Source organism: Oryx dammah, unplaced genomic scaffold (genome assembly GCF_014754425.2).
Source record: "Oryx dammah isolate SB20612 unplaced genomic scaffold, SCBI_Odam_1.1 HiC_scaffold_27, whole genome shotgun sequence".
Classification (NCBI taxonomy): domain Eukaryota; kingdom Metazoa; phylum Chordata; class Mammalia; order Artiodactyla; family Bovidae; genus Oryx; species Oryx dammah.
In genome coordinates, this window is record NW_024070211.1 from 91,149,779 (window position 1) to 91,168,881 (window position 19,103).

The 19,103-nt window shown below is 36.4% G+C and overlaps 1 protein-coding gene across 1 annotated transcript; it reads left to right on the plus strand.

Moving 5' to 3' along the window:
- Nucleotides 1-216: 216 nt before the first annotated feature.
- On the plus strand, nt 217-17,374 carry TNFAIP6 (TNF alpha induced protein 6). Its single transcript, XM_040229024.1, has 6 exons — nt 217-471; nt 4,834-4,971; nt 6,388-6,549; nt 10,118-10,346; nt 12,563-12,603; nt 16,671-17,374. The coding sequence occupies exons 1-6, from the start codon at nt 378-380 to the stop codon at nt 16,847-16,849; spliced, it is 843 nt and encodes a 280-aa protein (XP_040084958.1). The 5' UTR covers nt 217-377; the 3' UTR covers nt 16,850-17,374.
- The last annotated feature ends 1,729 nt before the right edge of the window (nt 17,375-19,103 follow it).

The window sequence follows — 19,103 nt, forward strand, 5'->3', positions numbered from 1 at the left end:
CTTTTGTTTTTTGAAACCACTGCTGAATCTGCACCAAGTTATAAAGAATTTCCTAACAGAGGAGTGTCCGTGACAGACAGAATAAATTATCCCCTTTCCAAGTAAGTGAATTTTAAAATGTAGATATCGTTCTATATCCTTAGTTTGAGTTGCCAATGCAAATGAGTCAGAGGATTTGGCTCAGACAGTGAGTTAATTGTGTAACTCTACAGCAGAAAATGCCATTGGAGAGCGCTTGCTGACCTCACAGCTGAAAAAAAAAAAAAAAAACATTTAAAAGATGTGGAAACCAGATGTTTCAGACACATTTCAGCCTCTGCTCTGAGAATTTATCCCGAGCAGCCCCTGACAGGACATTCCTTCTCTACGACTGAGATATGATCATCTTAATTTACTTATTTGTCTTGCTATGGGAAGAGGCTCATGGATGGGGATTCAAGAATGGAATTTTTCATAATTCCATATGGCTCGGTAAGAAACTTCACTCGAACTTCTCGCTGGGGAAGTCACTTCTTTGAATTCATACAGAAGTGAATCAAAGCTGTAAATTTTTCTCTTCTATTTAAGGCTGATGTTTTCTAAGAAAATTGTTTGGGAAAAACAGCTGATGGAGTGTATATATCATTTTTTTTTAAGTGTTCCTGCCTTCTAAAATTTTAGAATAGCTTTTTATAAAGTGAACTGTTGAGTAGAAAATAGAGGTTAATATTTATAGTCCATATGAATATGTCCTTTAAAATTTTCAAAGCAGGTGTGGTGGTATAATGGGGAAAGTGTCTTTAACAAAATAAAGTTACTAATACATTATTTTGTTCTTATTTCAATGCATTTGCAGTCAGATTTCATAACAGGTAACCATAAGAGAATTATAACAGGTAAATTAGAATATAAAATAATTTTACAATCACTGCTCTGTGTACTCTGACCTGTAGTATAACTCACATTTTTCTTTCAACTAGTTTTACAAAGCCATCTTGTAATATAGAAAAAATGAAAAAAGCTTGTATTCTGAATACGTTCTTATCACTTGATTTCTTTTGTTTGAGCTAACCATTGAAATACTTTACTACCTCTTCTGTTAGACAAGGAAAGTTTCTTTTGTTGTTTTGTTTTGTTAAATGTAAGGAAATGACACAGGCCTAACTGAGAATATAAACAATAGACCAAAAAAACCTAAATAGATAAAACCCCAAATGCTCCATAGAGTACTCTAAACAATGTTTTAATTCTCACGATACAGATTATTATTGCTTTATGTTCACTGTTGTATCTGATGGTGAAAATTTTTTGAATTGCTCAAGAAGAAAATTGACAGATCCTTATATAAAACAAATAAATAAAGAGAAAGCAAAATTAACCTAGATCTTGATTTTATGCTTGTCAAGCGGCACAGAGTTGTAGTATATCCTCTCTTTCAGCGTATTTCTTTCTGGTAATAACTACAGCCATGCGGATTTCATTAAAAAGCTCGATTTGCAATGCACAGCCTTACTGCCTCTTTTTTCAGCTTGAGCCAGTGAACTACTTTCATGCTGAACAGTGCAATCCATTTGGCCAAGATGGGGTCTGGAATTTACTAGAGGAATGAGCAAGTCTTTCTGTTTATTTTCATTATACACCATTGAACTTGAGAAACATGCACCTATTTGTCAGAAATGAAAAAGAGGATCATAAAGCTAGTAAGAGTTGAACCCAAATGGATAAACTGAAATTCTGTCAAATTCTCTAATGATGAAGCAAAATGTAGTTTTGGTTTTTTTTTAAGTGATGTTGTATATCACCAAAATAGAAACCTGGACAATAGAAGTGCTGTCCCGGAGGTAGAGGGAAGCAAACCCAAATATTTGTTAATAGTATGCTGCACATCTGGGGCCTGGAGTGATTGCATATTGCTTCAAAGTGGGACAAATTATTGACCAGACAGCCTGGCATAAACTGTTTATAGTTGGTTAGATCAATGTAATATTAGAAAACTGTTTAGAGGGGGAAGAGAGTTGAACTATAAGGCAGGAATCTGCTAGCAACTATCAAGGACAAGGCACTTAAAATTCTTGGTCTCAGTTCCATGCTGGTAAAATGAGAAGTCTGAAGTAAGGGACCCTAAGGTTTATTTTTAACTCTTGTATTCTCTTAATTTCTTAGATAGTAAATTTTAAGACACATAAGGCCGAGTGACTTCAACTAGTTTAAATGGAAAATCAAAAAATGTACAAATAAGCAACTCCTTCTAACCATTGTTTCGAATCGGAAAAAGGAGAAGGGAAAAGTAACATTATCATGAGCTCCTGCTAGGATTCAGAAGCAATGCTTATAGGTTTCATGGTTTGTATATTCCAAAAAATAACTGTCATTATTCCCATTTGATAGATGAAGAAACAGGTTCAGGCAGTAATTCATACAAGGTCACACAACTGGTCTATCACAGAACCAGAAGTAGAAATCAGAGCCAACCTGCTACTGTTACCACTTATTATTAATAAAAGGAAAAGGAAATTATTGGTTAAGCAGATTTTCAATTTTAATGAATGACAGCTAGAAAAATTAATAAATTATTACTTCTTCTGAAAGGTGAAACTCTTTAGATTAAGACTCATTAATCAAAGGACCATTTTAGTACTATAAATTCTGAATTAAGAAATACTTTAAAATAAATCTGTGCTTAAAATATTCAAGTATATATGCCAAGAGTTCTCAACTTGTTCATAAGGCAAGATAATGGGAAGTTTGGGTCTCTTTCAGGAGCAATGTGGAATATTAATATCATTTAATCAATTAAAAATTATAGTATAGACATTGCTGCTATTTAAGTTACTATCTTATTACTAGACAAGTTTCAAGAGGTACCAAAGTTTTAAGAAAAACTACTGGGAAGAAAACTTAAAATTATTTTTTAATCTTTCTGTTTCTTTTTTTCCCCTCCAAACCTCTGTTAAAAGAAAAACTGAGACATACTTAAAATTTTGAGTTTATCTGAGCAACAACCCTTTTGAATTCGGCAGCATCCAATTTAACAGAAGGAGCTCCAAGGAGAGGTACAAAATGCAAAACTTTCATAGGCAGAAAGATGCAGGCATAAGAAAGTTTTACTAGCAAAATAGTAGGCTTTTGATGGCTAAGTTACATTCCTTTAGGGGATAGTAGCGGTCTATCAGGCAGATGATCTAACTAGTGATGACCAGGAGTCTTCTGACTGACTGGTTTAAGATTCCATTTCTGGGTAAGCTGAAACTATACTTAACTCTTCATTTGGTGATTTAGGACTTAGCTTGCTGTCTTGTTTCTAATACATCAGATTTTTATTTGGGGAGTAAAATATAAAGGAAATTTTAGTTTGAGAAATCTGGGCAGACAAAATAATCAAATTTTTTTCAGATAAACACCTTTTAGAAAACAAATACATTTCTAACATTTTTTAAAAGTAACAATCATCTCCATCACATATATTATTAAGTACTACGTGTCCCTCTTCTCTACTAAAAGCCTCAGTATCCCTGTACTTCAAAATAGATGTACTTGCCTTGCCCATTAGTGCCCAAGTTGCTTAAGAACAGGGCTTGATTCCCCAGAACCTAGCAAAGTACCTCATGGTAAATTCTCAAAACAGCTACATTGGAAAATGGTAAAAGTTGAGTTAATGAGGCTTTACCTATGAAGGACACTTGGAAAGTAGGTAACTCTCAAAAGAGCGAATGACTTTGATATTCCTTGTGTTTTCTGACCTCTATTCCCATTTGATAGATTAGCTCAGACTGACTAACACACTGTGTATGCATGATAGGCTTTTACCATATAAGGTATAAGAGCAGGATCTCTTGAGTCTAGAAAAGCAGGGAAAATGCCAAGCAGCATCTCCTATTGAATTGACATTGTCAACTTCAGCTTTGGGTAGAGAGTAAAGAACAGTATTTCTAATACTGCTGGATTCATATCTTGCTGCAAGGCTGGAAATGTAAATTCTTGTTGGAAATGGTCTTAATGGTGGCTGATTACACAGGTCGGGGTACAAAGACTTAACAATAATCTTGATAGTCTACACAGAACTATTAGAGCTATGTTATGATTATTGTCCTGGGAATCTTTTCACATTGTTTCTATGGCAAAATGCACTCCAAACTCAAAACAATCAATTTAAACAGTGATCTACTAGGAGACAGCTCACGTATGACTTAATACCATCTAAAATGTGCTGGGAACAAGTGTGAACTAAAAAAAGACAAACCAGGTAAAGAACTTAGGAACTGGTAGTTAGGTGTGTCCCACCTTTTCTCAGCTGTAGTTATATCTATTTTTCTTTTCTTTAATGCATTATTTGGTGCCTTTGGATTCTTTCAAACTGTTCCTCAGTTTTCGATTTGTTTACTAAATTCTCAACTACATTGCATTACTCATTTCCCTCAAATGGATATTTTGGCTTATTTTTCTCCTTCATTATGAGCCAATTTTCATTGGCTTTTCTTTTCAATTTTCATTCCTTTTCTTTTCCTAGTGTTTACCTTTCCAAATTTTTAAAACAAAGCCAAAAAAACAAGTTAAAACTTTATCACCTTTGGATAGTGCAGAAATACAATGCTGTATTAAAACTTTCTTTCAGGCTCTCAGTTCAAAAACATAACTTAGTCTTAAGTTTCTCTCTGTGTCCCCCCAAAATTCCCCTCATTCAAAATGTTTCCCAAAGCTTTCTAACAATGAAAACTCAGCCACTCAAGGCAGCCGACCCAGGGAACCCTTTGGCAGGAACAATAGCTGATGTAATCTTCCAGATGAGGCCACAAAATTTCCCTTGTTGGACAAGAATGGATAACAGTGCATTTATGACATTTTGTGAATTCACAGAACAAGCAGCAGGCGTGTACCACAGAGAAGCACGGTCCGGCAAATACAAGCTCACCTATGCAGAAGCGAAGGCGGTGTGTGAATATGAGGGTGGCCATCTTGCCACCTACAAGCAGTTAGAGGCAGCCAGAAAAATTGGTAACTGCTTTGAATATAATATTTCTTCTTTTTCACCCTTGGAAAAAAAATTTTTCCACCTTTCCTGCAAACTCTTATTAAGACTTACTTCTCCACCTCTGCTTCTCCCGTTTTCTCTGCCTAGAGCTAGATGGTGGACACTTTCTAAAATAAGCAACTGAGTTGGGGTCACTTCCCATTCCGAGCAAATAAATTAAAGTCAAAAGAAAATGAAGATATCATCTTGATATCATTTAACTTACTCATTAATTCTAAGCTACTGCTATTCATTTTTAATATTATACCATTTTATCTTTTCTTGATCTCTGTGGGTTTCCTCAGCTGTTAAATGATATTACTATGTTGAATCTTACAAAGAAATTCACTTGGTAGAAGAAATAGTGAATTTAGTGATTTTTTTTCAAGCTTTTCCTTTTCGTTTTTAACATTAAGTGGGAGAATGCATTTGTACTTTAGGATCAAAAGCCACGGGGAAAAGAGTTGTAAAGCACCAGATGAAAGATATTGGGAAGATGATGTCAGGACACCTGGTGAAAACCGAGTAATTAACAAATACTGTTTGCTTCTTTATGATAAAAGCTGGGGGTTGGGAGAGAGCGAGGGGGCTGCTATTGTCTCTTCTGGACTTTCAGGAGAATCCAAAAGGCCACCTCCATTCAGAATTATCTTCTCCATTAAAGAAATCCCTTTGCTTATAGGAACATACCTGGCAAAGCTCATGCAAACATTTTATATTACCCAAGACAAAAATAAAGGTGTTTTCACAAATGGCCCAGAGTCTTCCCCAGATGACTGCTCAGTCTATACCCACAGGGCTGTGTGTGACACAGTAACTGGGATGATGCATGCGAAAGCAGAGCCATTACTAGCCACCAGGGACTTGTAGTCAAATCCTTCTTGGATGGCATTGGCAAATATTAAAAGAGCCTCCAAAGCTGAGCAAGGAAAACAGGGCTAAGGCTTTGTTTGAAATGTTGAGTACTTTTATCTTTATTCAAATTTTTAAAAATATTAGCAATATCTTAATTGATCCTGAAAGAGACACTATCATTTGAAAAGATTTTTTTCAGTATTGGTGATAATTTTAGTTATCTCATGGCACTAGTAGGGTCATTTGTGAAAAGAAGCCAGCTCTGAAATTGGATTGTTTTCACATCCATGGTATTATTGTTTCTTAGTCCATCTTTTTCTTTTTTTTGCCAAGATGTCATTTTCTAGTAAAAGTGAGATGTTACAAGAACTTTTATATGTGTTCAAACTTTATTTTTTAAGAAAACCATTTTTCCCCTTATATATGAACTGGATTTCTGCAGTTAAGACACTGTCCCTCTTGGGAGGGGCCATCTTGGTTGAGATAACCTTTGCTCTACTGAGGGAACATACAAGTTAAGCCATTACCCTTCCATTCTCTTGTAGGATTTCATGTCTGTGCTGCTGGGTGGATGGCCAAGGGCAGAGTTGGATACCCTATTGTGAAGCCAGGGCCCAACTGTGGATTTGGAAAAACTGGTATTATCGATTATGGAATCCGTCTCAATAGAAGTGAAAGATGGGATGCATATTGCTACAACCCACATGGTTTGTGGAAAACAGTAATTTTATACTATACAAAAACAGTTACATGTTATGAAAAAGAAATGTCTTCTTTTTCCAGAAACAAATCAATTTAATAATGACAATTAAAAAAATTTTTTAAATATACATTTGGCTGCATCAGGTCTTAGTTGCAGCGTGTGGGCTCAGCTGCCCCAGTGCATGTGGGATCTTGGTTCACCAGCCAGGGATCAAACCTGCGGGCGCCGCACTGCAAGCCAGATTCTTAAGTACTGGACCACCAGGGAAGTCCTCAGTAATGATAATTATTAATAACAACTACCATTCATAGAATGATTATGTTGTGCCAAATGCTGACTTACATCCCTTCATCCACACTATCACTGAATGTGCACAACTCTGCAAGGAGTTATTGTTATACTCATTTTAGACTTCAGGAAACTGAAAGTTCAAGAACTTAAGTACTTTCCCCAGATCAGACAGCTGATAATTAGTAGGCAAGTGAGATCTCAAATTTAGTTTTCTGTGCCAGGGAACTTCCTGAGCACAAAAGGGAAAAAAAAAAAAGCAGATTATAAACTTATCACAGTGAATTAGCTAAAACTATGAAGTAGTATAATACTACAAAATGTTAACTGTTCAAAGTTATCCTTTTAATAGAATGAGAGAAAGGAGACAGAATAAACAAATTGTATTTCCTAATTTCTTTTTGTGTATAAATTCTTAAACTTCCAAACTAAGCAACTCCCACTCTGTTTTTTTTTTTAATGAATATATACTGGATATTCTAGTTATTGTTATATAGTATATGTTTTATTCATATTCTTTTTCCATGGTTGATTGTAGTCAGGAAAACTTAAAAGAGAAAATTAACTGATCATAATTACTATGAAGAGTAATTCTTGCTCCATGCTCTTAGAGAAAAATTAGACTGTTTGGGGATTTATTTCCCCCAGGATAATATTACAAACATTACAAAATATTACAACATGTCACAAACTATTTCCTACATTTATGATCATAAATATCCTCAGGTGGTGTCCCATTTGGATCTATTTTATGAGGAAGTCTGTAACACAGTAGGAGAGTTACAGTGAAGTTCTAGCATAGTATTATAGAATATGTTACCGTTTAATAATATTAGTCATTGGAGAACAGTTTCTCATGTTTGTAGCTAACCTATATTTCAAAATAATATAAAAGAATTTTGTCTGGAGCTATCACCTATTCCCACTTGAGACAAAACATGAATAAATTCTTACAGCACATTCATATAGACTCTTTCAAACCACTTTGACATACAATAATCCTATAATATACTACATTTATGGAGTAGGAAATGGCAACCCACTCCAGAGGACCCTGGCTAGCTACAGTCCATGGGGTCACAAAGAGTCAGATACAACTGAGCACGCAAGCACACATACAACATTTAGTCCTATATTTAGTCATTGTTAATAATTTATATTCCTCCTTTTCCTCTCTCTCCCCTCCTCTCTTCCTTTTTTTTTTTTTTTTTTTCGGTTGTGCTGCACTGCTTGCAGGATCTCAGTTCCCCAACCAGAGACTGAACCCAGGCCAAGGCAGTGAAAGCCCAGAATCCAAACCACTAGGCTACCAGGGAACTCCCCCTTTTCCTTAATTATATTTATACAGGCACTTCTCTTTTTTACTCTAACTTGGAGATACTGATTAATTGGGAATCATCATTTTCCTGATACTGTTATGATTTTTTTTTCATTCCAATCATTTTTCAGTGAACTGTGCTTCTCCCATTGCTAGTTCAGGCGGCCCCCAGTCCCCTTCAGGTTAACCACATCCTAAATAATCAGCATGTCACTGAATCTAAAAGTAAGCTGAGAATTGAGTAAGAACAAGTCCCCTAGGATTCTGTACATTTCATTGCTCTTTTATAAGAATGCCAAATTAACTTACAAATTTTTGTAAGTTGTATTTATTTCTCATAGAGGCTGAATACTTTTCACTCTGGAAAAATGTGTACAGATTCCTAGGAGACTTGTTCTTACTCAATATATATATAGATATTGTATATATGTAAATGTAGGATGCTATGGGACAGGGAAAATCACTCCCAAAGTAGGCACTTGTTAGTCGCTCAGTCATGTCGGACTCTTTGAGACCCCGTGGACTGTGTAGCCCACCAGGCTCCTCTGTCCGTGGAATTCTCCAGGCAAGAATATTGGAGTGGGTAGCCATTCCCTTCTCCAGGGGAATCTTACCAACCCAGGGATCCAACCCGGGTGTCCTGCATTACAGGCAGATTCTTTACCATCTGAGCCCCATGGAAGCCCCTTATGGGCACATAAACACTCTATATTTTATAATATTTAATAACACAATATGAATAGCTTACACTTTGCATAATACCATTAAGCTATCCTCTATATTTATCCTCAGGATAGTGCTGTGAGGGAGGTAACAGAAGAGGCATGACTACATTTATTTTATCAATGAAGACACTGAGGTACAGACTGGTTACCGAGCTCAGACTAGGTTGCTGACCTTCCCTGTCACTCCCTAGCCTTTCTAAAAGCCTATTCTGCCCTGGAGACATAAGCTCCTTAACCTCTATGGTGTTAAGGATTCTAGCACAATTTTTTATCATAGTTATTTTAAAGAAGAATATTCTTGTTAAAAGCCTCTAAATGATACAATAAAAATATCTTTGAATACTACCAAAGTCACCACCTCCACACCACCAGTCAGATTATATTTGAATTTTCAGTTTCTATCCTTTTTTTAAGACACTAGACATTTAGTTGATATGGAATTAAAATGAACTGGGACCCTGCTATAACTTTCCTTCTAGGTCATACTGCAAAGTTACTGTTCTGGTAGAGATTGTTCGCTTTTATAAGAGGTTATGGGACATGACAGAAATCTATGAAATGGTAAATGACTTGAAAAAATCAACATAGATATCTCCACCAAATCCTCAAATAGTATTAGAATTAAGTTGCTAATTTAAACCAGTAAAAGGAGTATAGAATGATTATAAATTCTTCCTTTTAACTGGATTAGAATGACCTTCAAGTTCCCTAGTGGTCTTTATAAGGATTTTCCAAACAGAATTTATTGGATGCATTGTTCTAAGTGTTCAAGTCCCTGAAGACACAGTGGTGACACCACAGGACAAAATCCCTGTCATGGCTGGTGATGTAGATATATGTTGGTGAAGCAGGTATATGTTGGTAATACAGGTAGGTATGTGAATCAAGATTTGTCAAAACACAAATTTAAGTGTGCACTGAAGATGTGTGCTCTATGCTTAAAACGTGAACAGAGCAAGAAATGTAAATAGGAGCACAATTATTTCTTTTTGCTACTTTACTTTTTTTAACAAAATCACAAGTGGTCTATGTTTATTTTCGAGACTTTAGCAACTATTAACAAAAAAATACAGTTATTCTTCAGCTACAATTATACACAATATACTATGGAGGCTATATATTTATTCATCTTTATTTTTATTTCATAAAAAGTACTAAATAGATGGACACTAAGAAATGAATATCTTTTTAAAGTAGGAATCATCTTTTTAAATGCTTTATTTTTTCTTTTCTCATTTCAGCAAAGGAGTGTGGTGGTGTGTTTACAGATCCAAAGAGAATTTTTAAATCTCCAGGCTTCCCAAATGAGTATGATGATAACCAAATCTGCTACTGGCACATTAGACTCAAGTATGGTCAGCGCATTCACCTGAGTTTTTTGGACTTTGACCTTGAAGATGACCCAGCTTGCTTGGCTGATTATGTTGAAGTATACGACAGTTACGATGATGTCCATGGCTTTGTGGGAAGGTATGTGTTGCTTCTCCATACAGGAAGCTAATGAACATCTGATATTTTGCATGATGCTTCTTTAATTTCTCCCCAACTGTCCCTACAATATTGATTTTCCAGTTTATCTATTCCCCTGAAGCATCCTTTTCTTTCCTAACCAAGATTTTTCTTTCCACTGTTAGTCCTAACAAGCCATAGTCAGCTGCTACCTCTACTTATGATTAAAATAGTGATAGCTACTTTTTGATTTGTTAAATTGTAACAGTTAAATATTCTACTTATGCAGACCTCAAGATTTGACTAATAGGAGAAAGAAGATATGTAGGATGGGAAATTTGTTGGGGTTTTTAAGTGTTCTGATTTCTGTCAACCTAAATTCAGTAATTGTTGCCTTTCTTCTGTGTACAAAGCATTGTACTAAGCATTATGGATATAAAGTAAATAAGTACACTAGAGCCCCTTCTCTCATACAGTTCAGCTAATTATACAATGGATATCTTCTTAAAAATAGCTTACTTTGCCATGAAAAAACAAATGTTCCTTTCCTCAGTATTTCTCTCCTGGTTTTTCAACATGCTGGGACACAATATTTTTGGTGCATGTTCTCATCCAGTATCTTTAATATAGTTTACATTTTACAATACAAATTTTGCAACATTGTATGAAATATTATAAATTAAAGAGAGCACAGTTAGGTGTTCTATATATTCAGGTCCTCACTTAATGTGTATTTTAAAATATCTATTATCAATAGACTATTGGTTATCAATTCTCTATCATCCATGATAGTAATTTAATGAAAGAAAATAGTATTGGGGATAATTTAAAATAATAGACAATATATTTTTATTGACTTTGAAATCTGTAACTTAAATAGACAAACAAAGGTATTTCTTGTATAAGTAAATAGCAGTTTTTGGATGGAAAGTGTTTTTTGCTGTTGTTGTTTTGTTCTTTAGCTGAGACTACTACTATGGAAAGAAATACAAATAGTTTTAAAAAATAGCTTGAAGAAGACTAGAAGTAGGATCTGAGGAATTAAGAACAAAGTCTACTTTGAAAGAACGGACCTCCTACCTTGGGACTTAAGATAACATTTTTATTCTAAATCCAGTTTCAGAAATCAATTACAGTTCTAGATAAAATGACTTTTTAATTTACAGGCTAATTTGTTATTTATTGGATTATATTGTGTGATTTACCTTTATAATAGACTTTCTCCTTCTCTGGAATAAACTACTTTTTCTTTAGAAACTAACAAAAACCCTTACTTTTTATATAATTATGTGCAAGGGAATTCCTTTCAAGCCATGATTCAGATAAAAATCACATCATCTTATAAAGTCCAACGTAATTTTTTCCTTTTTAAATCAGTCATACTCCCCATTCTTTAACTGTGAAGAAAACTTCATGAGATTAATCAGAAACAGATTTTTTAAATTTCCCAAATAGATTCAAATTGTCTACCACACATAAAGCTTTGTAGACACACAAGAGTAGGAATGCCACAAATTCTTCCCTAAGAGTCTCAATACTGCAGGAAGTCCATTTCAAACAATAGTTTAGCCTCTCTTCTCCCTTACAAGGGCTTTCCAGGTGGCTCTGGTGGTAAAGAACCCGCCTGCCAGTGCAGGAGATGTAAGAGACTCGGGTTCAGTCCCAGGGTCAGGAAAATTCCCTGGAGGAATGCACGGCAACCCACTTCAGTATTCTTGCCTGGAGAATCCGAGGGACAGAGGAGCCTGGCGGGCTACGGTCCATAGGGTCACACAGAGTCAGACATACTGAAGCAACTTAGCACTCACGCAGGCTCTCTTATAAATTCTAGTAAAAATAAATAAACAACGCTGCTGCTGCTGCTAAGTCACCTCAGTCGTGTCCAACTTTGTGTGACCTCATAGACGGCAGCCCACCAGGCTCCTCCGTCCATGGGATTTTCCAGGCAAGAGTACTGGAGTGGGGTGCCAATGTTGTAAATAATAGAAAAGTGAGCCATTGCTAGAGGAACTGGAGTAGGCAATAGCATCCCACTCCAGTACTCTTGCCTGGAAAATTTGCATGGACACAGGAGCCTGGTGGGTTATATTCCATGGGGTTGCAGAGAGTCAGGCAGGACTGAGCACACACACACCTCTTAGGGGAAATGTAAAGTACATCAATTATCAGCTAGTCACTTGCAAGAGCTATATTATAATCATTCATGCGGCCTCTCCTTTTTAAAAATTCTCTTTCAGATACTGTGGAGATGACCTTCCAGAAGACATCATTAGTACAGGTAATGGCTCTAAATTGAGGAACAAAACTATGATTTGCTTTCTCAGTGTCACTGAAAGTGAAGGATCCAACAGTTATTACTATATAACTTTTTAAAGTTGACAACTGAAGACAGACATGGCTTGCTAGCTTGTAAAAGGCAAAGAACTATTTATACTTAAAAAGTGTGTAGTCTCTGGTTACTTGCAGGAAATGCAGTCTGAAATAGTCTTGAGTGTGCAAATCCATAAATACTGCTGTATCTTCTAATTCCCATAAAATGTGGTAACAAAAGGCCCAAATGTTTCATTGATAAAGGATTGAAGTAATTTGTCAAGTTGTTAAAAATATCTTTCATCACTGAAAAAAATTTTAAGTTGTATTTATTGCATTTTCACATTAGTACAGCAATCCCAAGGAAGTCTTATGAAAATCACAGATCTGTTAGGTGTTTTTAATAGATATTACATGATAAAAGGGCTCTAAGGTCAGGTAGATTGGAGAAACATTGGGTTAAACAGGTTTCTTTGTTAGAAGACATTAGAGAACTTTTACTATGCTAAGTACACATCAGTTCAGTTCAGTTCAGTTCAGTCGCTCAGTCATGTCTGACTCTGTGACCCCATGAATTGCGGCACGCCAGGCCTCCCTAACCTTCACCAACTCCCGGAGTTCACTCAGACTCACGTCCATCGAGTCGGTGATGCCATCCAGCCATCTCATCCTCTGTCGTCCCTTTCTCCTCCTGCCCCCAATCCCTCCCAGCATCAGGGTCTTTTCCAATGAGTCAACTCTTCGCATGAGGTGGCCAAAGTACTGGAGTTTCAGCGTTAGCATCATTTCTTCCAAAGAAATCCCAGAGCTGATCTCCTTCAGAATGGACTGGTTGGATTTTCTTGCAGTCCAAGGGACTCTCAAGAGTCTTTTCCAACACCACAGTTCAAAAGCATCAAATCTTCGGTGCTCAGCTTTCTTCACAGTCCAACTCTCACAACCATATACGACCACTGGAAAAACCATAGCCTTGACTAGACGGACCTTTGTTGGCAAAGTAACGTCTCTGCTTTTCAATATGCTATCTAGGTTGGTCATAACTTTTCTTCCAAGAAATAAGCGTCTTTTAATTTCATGGCTGCAGTCACCATCTGCAGTGATTTTGGAGCCCAAAAAGATAAAGTCTGACACTGTTTCCACTGTTTCCCCATCTATTTGCCAGGAAGTGATGGGACCGGACGCCATGATCTTCGTTTTCTGAATGTTGAGCTTTAAGCCAACTTTTTCACTCTCCTCTTTCACTTTCATCAAGAGGCTTTTTAGTTCCTCTTCACTTTTTGCCATAGTTAATCTTAAAAGACTAACTATAGTGAGCAATGTTTTCCAGATCTTTTTCCTCTTGGTAATTATTTTATGAGACTGTTCCTTGAAATGTGCACCAAGAAATGTTCCAGGAGCAGCATACATTTATCACAATGACCAATACCACTGCTATTGCCTCAAACTGCTACTTTCTGGCTAAGAACTTTTACTTTCTTCGATGTCTTCATTTTTCTCTTTATTTTCATAACTTGCACCAGTAATTCGCATTCTGGCTCGTTTTCCTCTGCAACATAAAAAAAAAATTATCACAATACTTTTGCAACTAAAAACACCAAAGATACTTTGAATTGCAATTTCCAAACAGTCCTTAAACTGAGATACTACAAGCTGAATTAGTCCCACACCCTAGCTTTGCAGTGCATGCAATTTTCATTGATGAATCATTACAAGAGATGGAAATTCTTGTTCAATATTGGAATGATTAATGCTTAAAGTTTATTAATTCATTACTATGTCACAATCTCCTTAGGAAGAGTAATCTTTTAAACTTTTTATTTATCTCTTATTCTTTACTTGAGAACATATTTCATGTTAACAGAAAACGGAAAGACATTTTATGAGATGTAGGAGTGTAGTTGGGGGGGGGGTGAGAATTCTATTTTTAAAAAGTGAAACAGAGGGAGAATCCAAAGGAAGCCTGAAACTTGACATTTTTCTTATTTTGTCTAAAACAGACTCCAAATGGAATACCAAATCAGTGTTTTTCTGGCACAACTGCAAGAAACTAAAAAAAGAAAAACCCACACAATTTATTATTCGAAAAGAAACAAATCAACAGAGAGAACATAGTTAAATAAAATGCCAAAGATTTAGCAAAACAGCAAGAAGAATACACACTGATACAGAGTAATAGAAAAAGAATATAGAAAATAAGTTTAAAGTATTATCTTCTCAGTCAAGATACTGCTGTTAACATTATGATCTAGTTTTCTTCTTAAATATATGCGTACTCACCCCAGGATATTTATATTAAAAAACAAAAACAGAAAATAAACTAAAAACTACCCATAGCTATACCACTTTAATAAAAAGTATATAAGGAAAGAAAGTGCCCACTCTTCTCACCTCTCCCTACCCAAGAAAGGCATTGGACAACTATGTGGTGTCCACCTTTCCAGATGTCTTCCTGTAACAAACAAACATTACATACATGGAGACCATGGAGCTACTTCAAAGTCACAGTATAATTGGGAAGCCCTGTATATTTAGATCACTCTAATTCTTTTTGATGACTCTTAATAGGTGCCATAATTTGTCACACACCAATATTTAACATCCTGAAGGCAGTTGTTGCTGATTTTTTTGTCTTTTGCTATTCAACATTTCACTAGACATTTTAATATATATATTTATTTATTTGTCTGTGCTGGGTCTTAGTTGTGGCATGTAGGATCTAGTTCCCTGACAAGGGATTGAACCCTGGCTCCCTGCATTGGGAGTGCAGAGTCTTAGGCACTGAATCACCAGGGAAGTCCCCTAGATATTTTCATACTTCTACTTGTTAGTGCTATTTTTTTTAAGAGTTAATTCCTAAAACTGAAATGTTGGGGTCACAAGTAATGTACACTTAGGGGTGTGTGTGTGTGTGTGTTCGGTTGAGTCTGACTCTTAGCAACCCCCCAGACTGTAGCTCGCCAGGCTCCTCTGTTCATAGACTCTTCCAGGCAAGAATACTGGAGTGGGTTGCCATTTCCTTCTTCAGGGAATCTTCCTGACCCAGGGATCAAACCCACAGCTCTTGTGTCTCCTGCATTGGTAGGCAGATTCTTTACTACTGTGCCACGTGGGAAGCCACAGATGTGGATAGATGCCAGCAAATTGGCACTAGGTCCTACTGTGCCAATGTTTATTTTAACCAGTTGAGTAGTCTACAAGAAAAAATTTCTTTTTTCTTTTAAGCAGCTCTCCCAAGTTTGAGGAGAGTGAGGAGACCAGAGCATGAACTCTAGGTTCAAATCTGGTTCTGCCATTTAAAACCCTGTGGCCTTGGGCAAGCTACCCAGGCTCTCTGTGCCTCAATTTCATTTATAAAATGACTATTTTAATAGTATGCACTTCATCATGTTACGGTGGAAGATAAGATGAAAGATACTTAAAGCTGTGCTTAACAAAAGCAAACATCAGCATTCAGTGTGTATGGGGATTTTGCAAAGAAATCTGGATTTATGATTTGGATTAAAAAGGCTTTTCCCACATGAAAAACAAAAATATCCCTACATATTTCATATAATGAAGTTTTTCTTTTTTATTTTTGGTACATGTTGGTCTTTAATGCAGGTAACATGTAGTTAAGTGCTTTGTTTAAAAGAGAGATCTAGCTTTGTGGCTTTTTTCCTTTTTTTCATTTTCTTAACAAATGCAAGGTTTGTTGCCATCATTTAGTAAATAACCCATCTATATCTCACTGGTTTGAACTGCCTGCTGCTCTCCTGTAATTTTATGGATATTCCTTCTACAAAGAAAACCTTTTAAAACAGAATAGACAAAATTTCCTGTAGGACAGATTAGAGAGCCACAGGAAAAATCTGGAAGTCCTTGCTTCACCTGGCAATGATACTACAGACTCAACAACTTGAAAATATAGTTCTGAATTCTAGGAGTCTTATTCCATGAACTTTTATGTTCTCCATATGAGAATAATGAGTCTTTGGACTGTCAGCCAAATTGAAGGAGAGTAACATCTTGGTTCTTCTGCGTCTTCCTCCTCCCCAGGAAATGTCATGACACTGAAGTTCCTAAGTGATGCGTCAGTGACTGCAGGAGGTTTCCAAATCAAATACGTCGCAGTGGACCCTCTATCCAAATCCAGTCAAGGAAAGAATGCAAGTACTGCAAGTACTACTTCTACTGGAAATAAAAACTTTTTAGCTGGAAGATTTAGCCATTTATAAAAGCAAAAAAAAAACCAAAAAGACATTCAGTATTTATGTTTCTATCTTTTGGAACACTTTTGATCTCACTTTTATATTATTATTATCAACATTTATTTATTATTTTTCTAAATGTGAAAGCAATACCTGATAATTTGAGGAAAACTGGAAAATATGGAAAACTCTGAATGAGAAAATAAAACCTCCCATAATCTCCTTGCATAAAAATAGCAAGCATTAAATTTATACATACTTTTTTAGTCATTTTTCAATTTGTGGTATATGTATATATGCATCTATATGTATTCATACTTCAAATTATTGAATCCTACTCGATGTACAGTTTGACATCTTGAATTTTTTTAGCCTTGAACTTTATGGTATACACATTTTCCCCTATCACTGAGTATTCTGCAAAAACATGATTTTGAATAACTGTAAAATGTCCGTGGTATGATTGTTCCATATTTTCTGTAAACCTGTCTCTATTGTGGGAATTATTGGTTGTTTTTATAAATATTGTTTCAATAAACATCCTTGAACATATATGTATTTGGGCATCCCTCTAATTATTCAAGATAGGGTCCTAGAGGTGGAATTACTGAGTCAGAGATTAATTAAAATAAATTTTGAGGTAGATCAGTTGGACTTTATGACACTGAGTGGGATGGGTGGTAGGGTGGATGGCAGGTGGGCCATACTTACTCAGCAGAAGAAGTTATCTTCTAGGGAAGCTAGAAAGTGAATGGACTAGGAAACTTGTAGGTTTTAAGGGCACTCTAGGGGCACATTTCATCTCACATGCTAGCAAAATAATGTTCAAAATCCTCCAAGCAAGGCTTCAATAGTACGTGAACCGTGAACTTCCAGATGTTCAAGCTGGATTTAGAAAAGGCAAAGGAACCAGAGATCAAATTGCCAACATCCACTGGATCATCAAAAAAGCATGAGAATTTCAGAAAAACATCCACTTCTGTTTTATTGACTATGCCAAAGGCTTTGACTGTGTGGATCACAATAAACTGTGGACAATTCTGAAAGAGATGGGAATACCAGACCACCTGAGCTGCTTCCTAAGAAATCTGTATGCTAGTCAAGAAGCAATAGTTAGAACTGAAAATGGAACAACAGATTGGTTCCAAATAGGAAAAGGAGTACGTCAAGGCTGTATATTGTCACCCTGCTTATTTAACTTCTATGCAGAGTACATCATGAGAAATGCTGGGCTGGAGGAATCACAAGCTGGAATCAAGATTGCCGGGAGAAATATTAATAATCTCAGATATGCAGATGACACCACTCTTATGGTAGAAATTAAAGAAGAACTAAAGAGCCTCTTGATGAAAGTGAAAGAGGAAAGTGAAAAAGTTAGCTTAAAACTCAATATTCAGAAAATGAAGATCATGGCATCCGGTCCCATTACTTCCTGGCAAATAGATGGGGAAACAATGGAAACAGTGACAGACTTTATTTTTGGGGACTCCAAAATCACTGCAGATGGTGATCTCAGCCATGAAATTAAAAGATACTTGTTCCTTGGAAGAAAAGCTATGACCAACCTAGATATCACATTACTTTGCAAACAAAGGTCTGTCTAGTCAAAGCTATGATTTTTCTAGTAGTCATGTTTGGATGTGAGAGTTGGACGATAATTAAAGCTGAGTGCTGAAGAATTGATGCTTTTGAACTGTGGTGTTGGAGAAGACTCTTGAGAGTCCCATGGGGTGCAAGGAGATCCAACCAGTCCATTCTAAAGGAAATCAGTCCTGAATATTAATTGGAAGGACTGATGCTGAAGCTGAAGCTCCAATACTTTGGCTACCTGACATGAAGAACTGACTCATTTGAAAAGACCCTAATGGTGGGAAAGACTGAAGGCGGGAGGAGAAGGGGACAACAGAGGATGAGATGGTTGGATGGCATCACCGACTCACTGGACACGGGTTTGAGTAAACTCCAGGAGTTGGTGATGGACAGGGAAGCCTGGTGTGCTACAATTCCATGGGATCACAAAGAGTCGGACACGACTGAGTGACTGAACTGAACTGAACTGAACTGAAGGGCACATATGAACTTTGCGATATTGACCTTTCTTTTTTTAACTAAAATAATTGTTTTCAAATTTTTTGGCCACCCCACATGGCACAAGATTTTTTAGTTCCCAGACCAGCAATAGAATCTGTGCCCTCTGCAGTGGAAGTCTTAACCACTGACTGCCAGGGAATTCCCTGTGGTATGGACCTTAATTGGAGATGGGTCAGCAAGGCTATTTTCC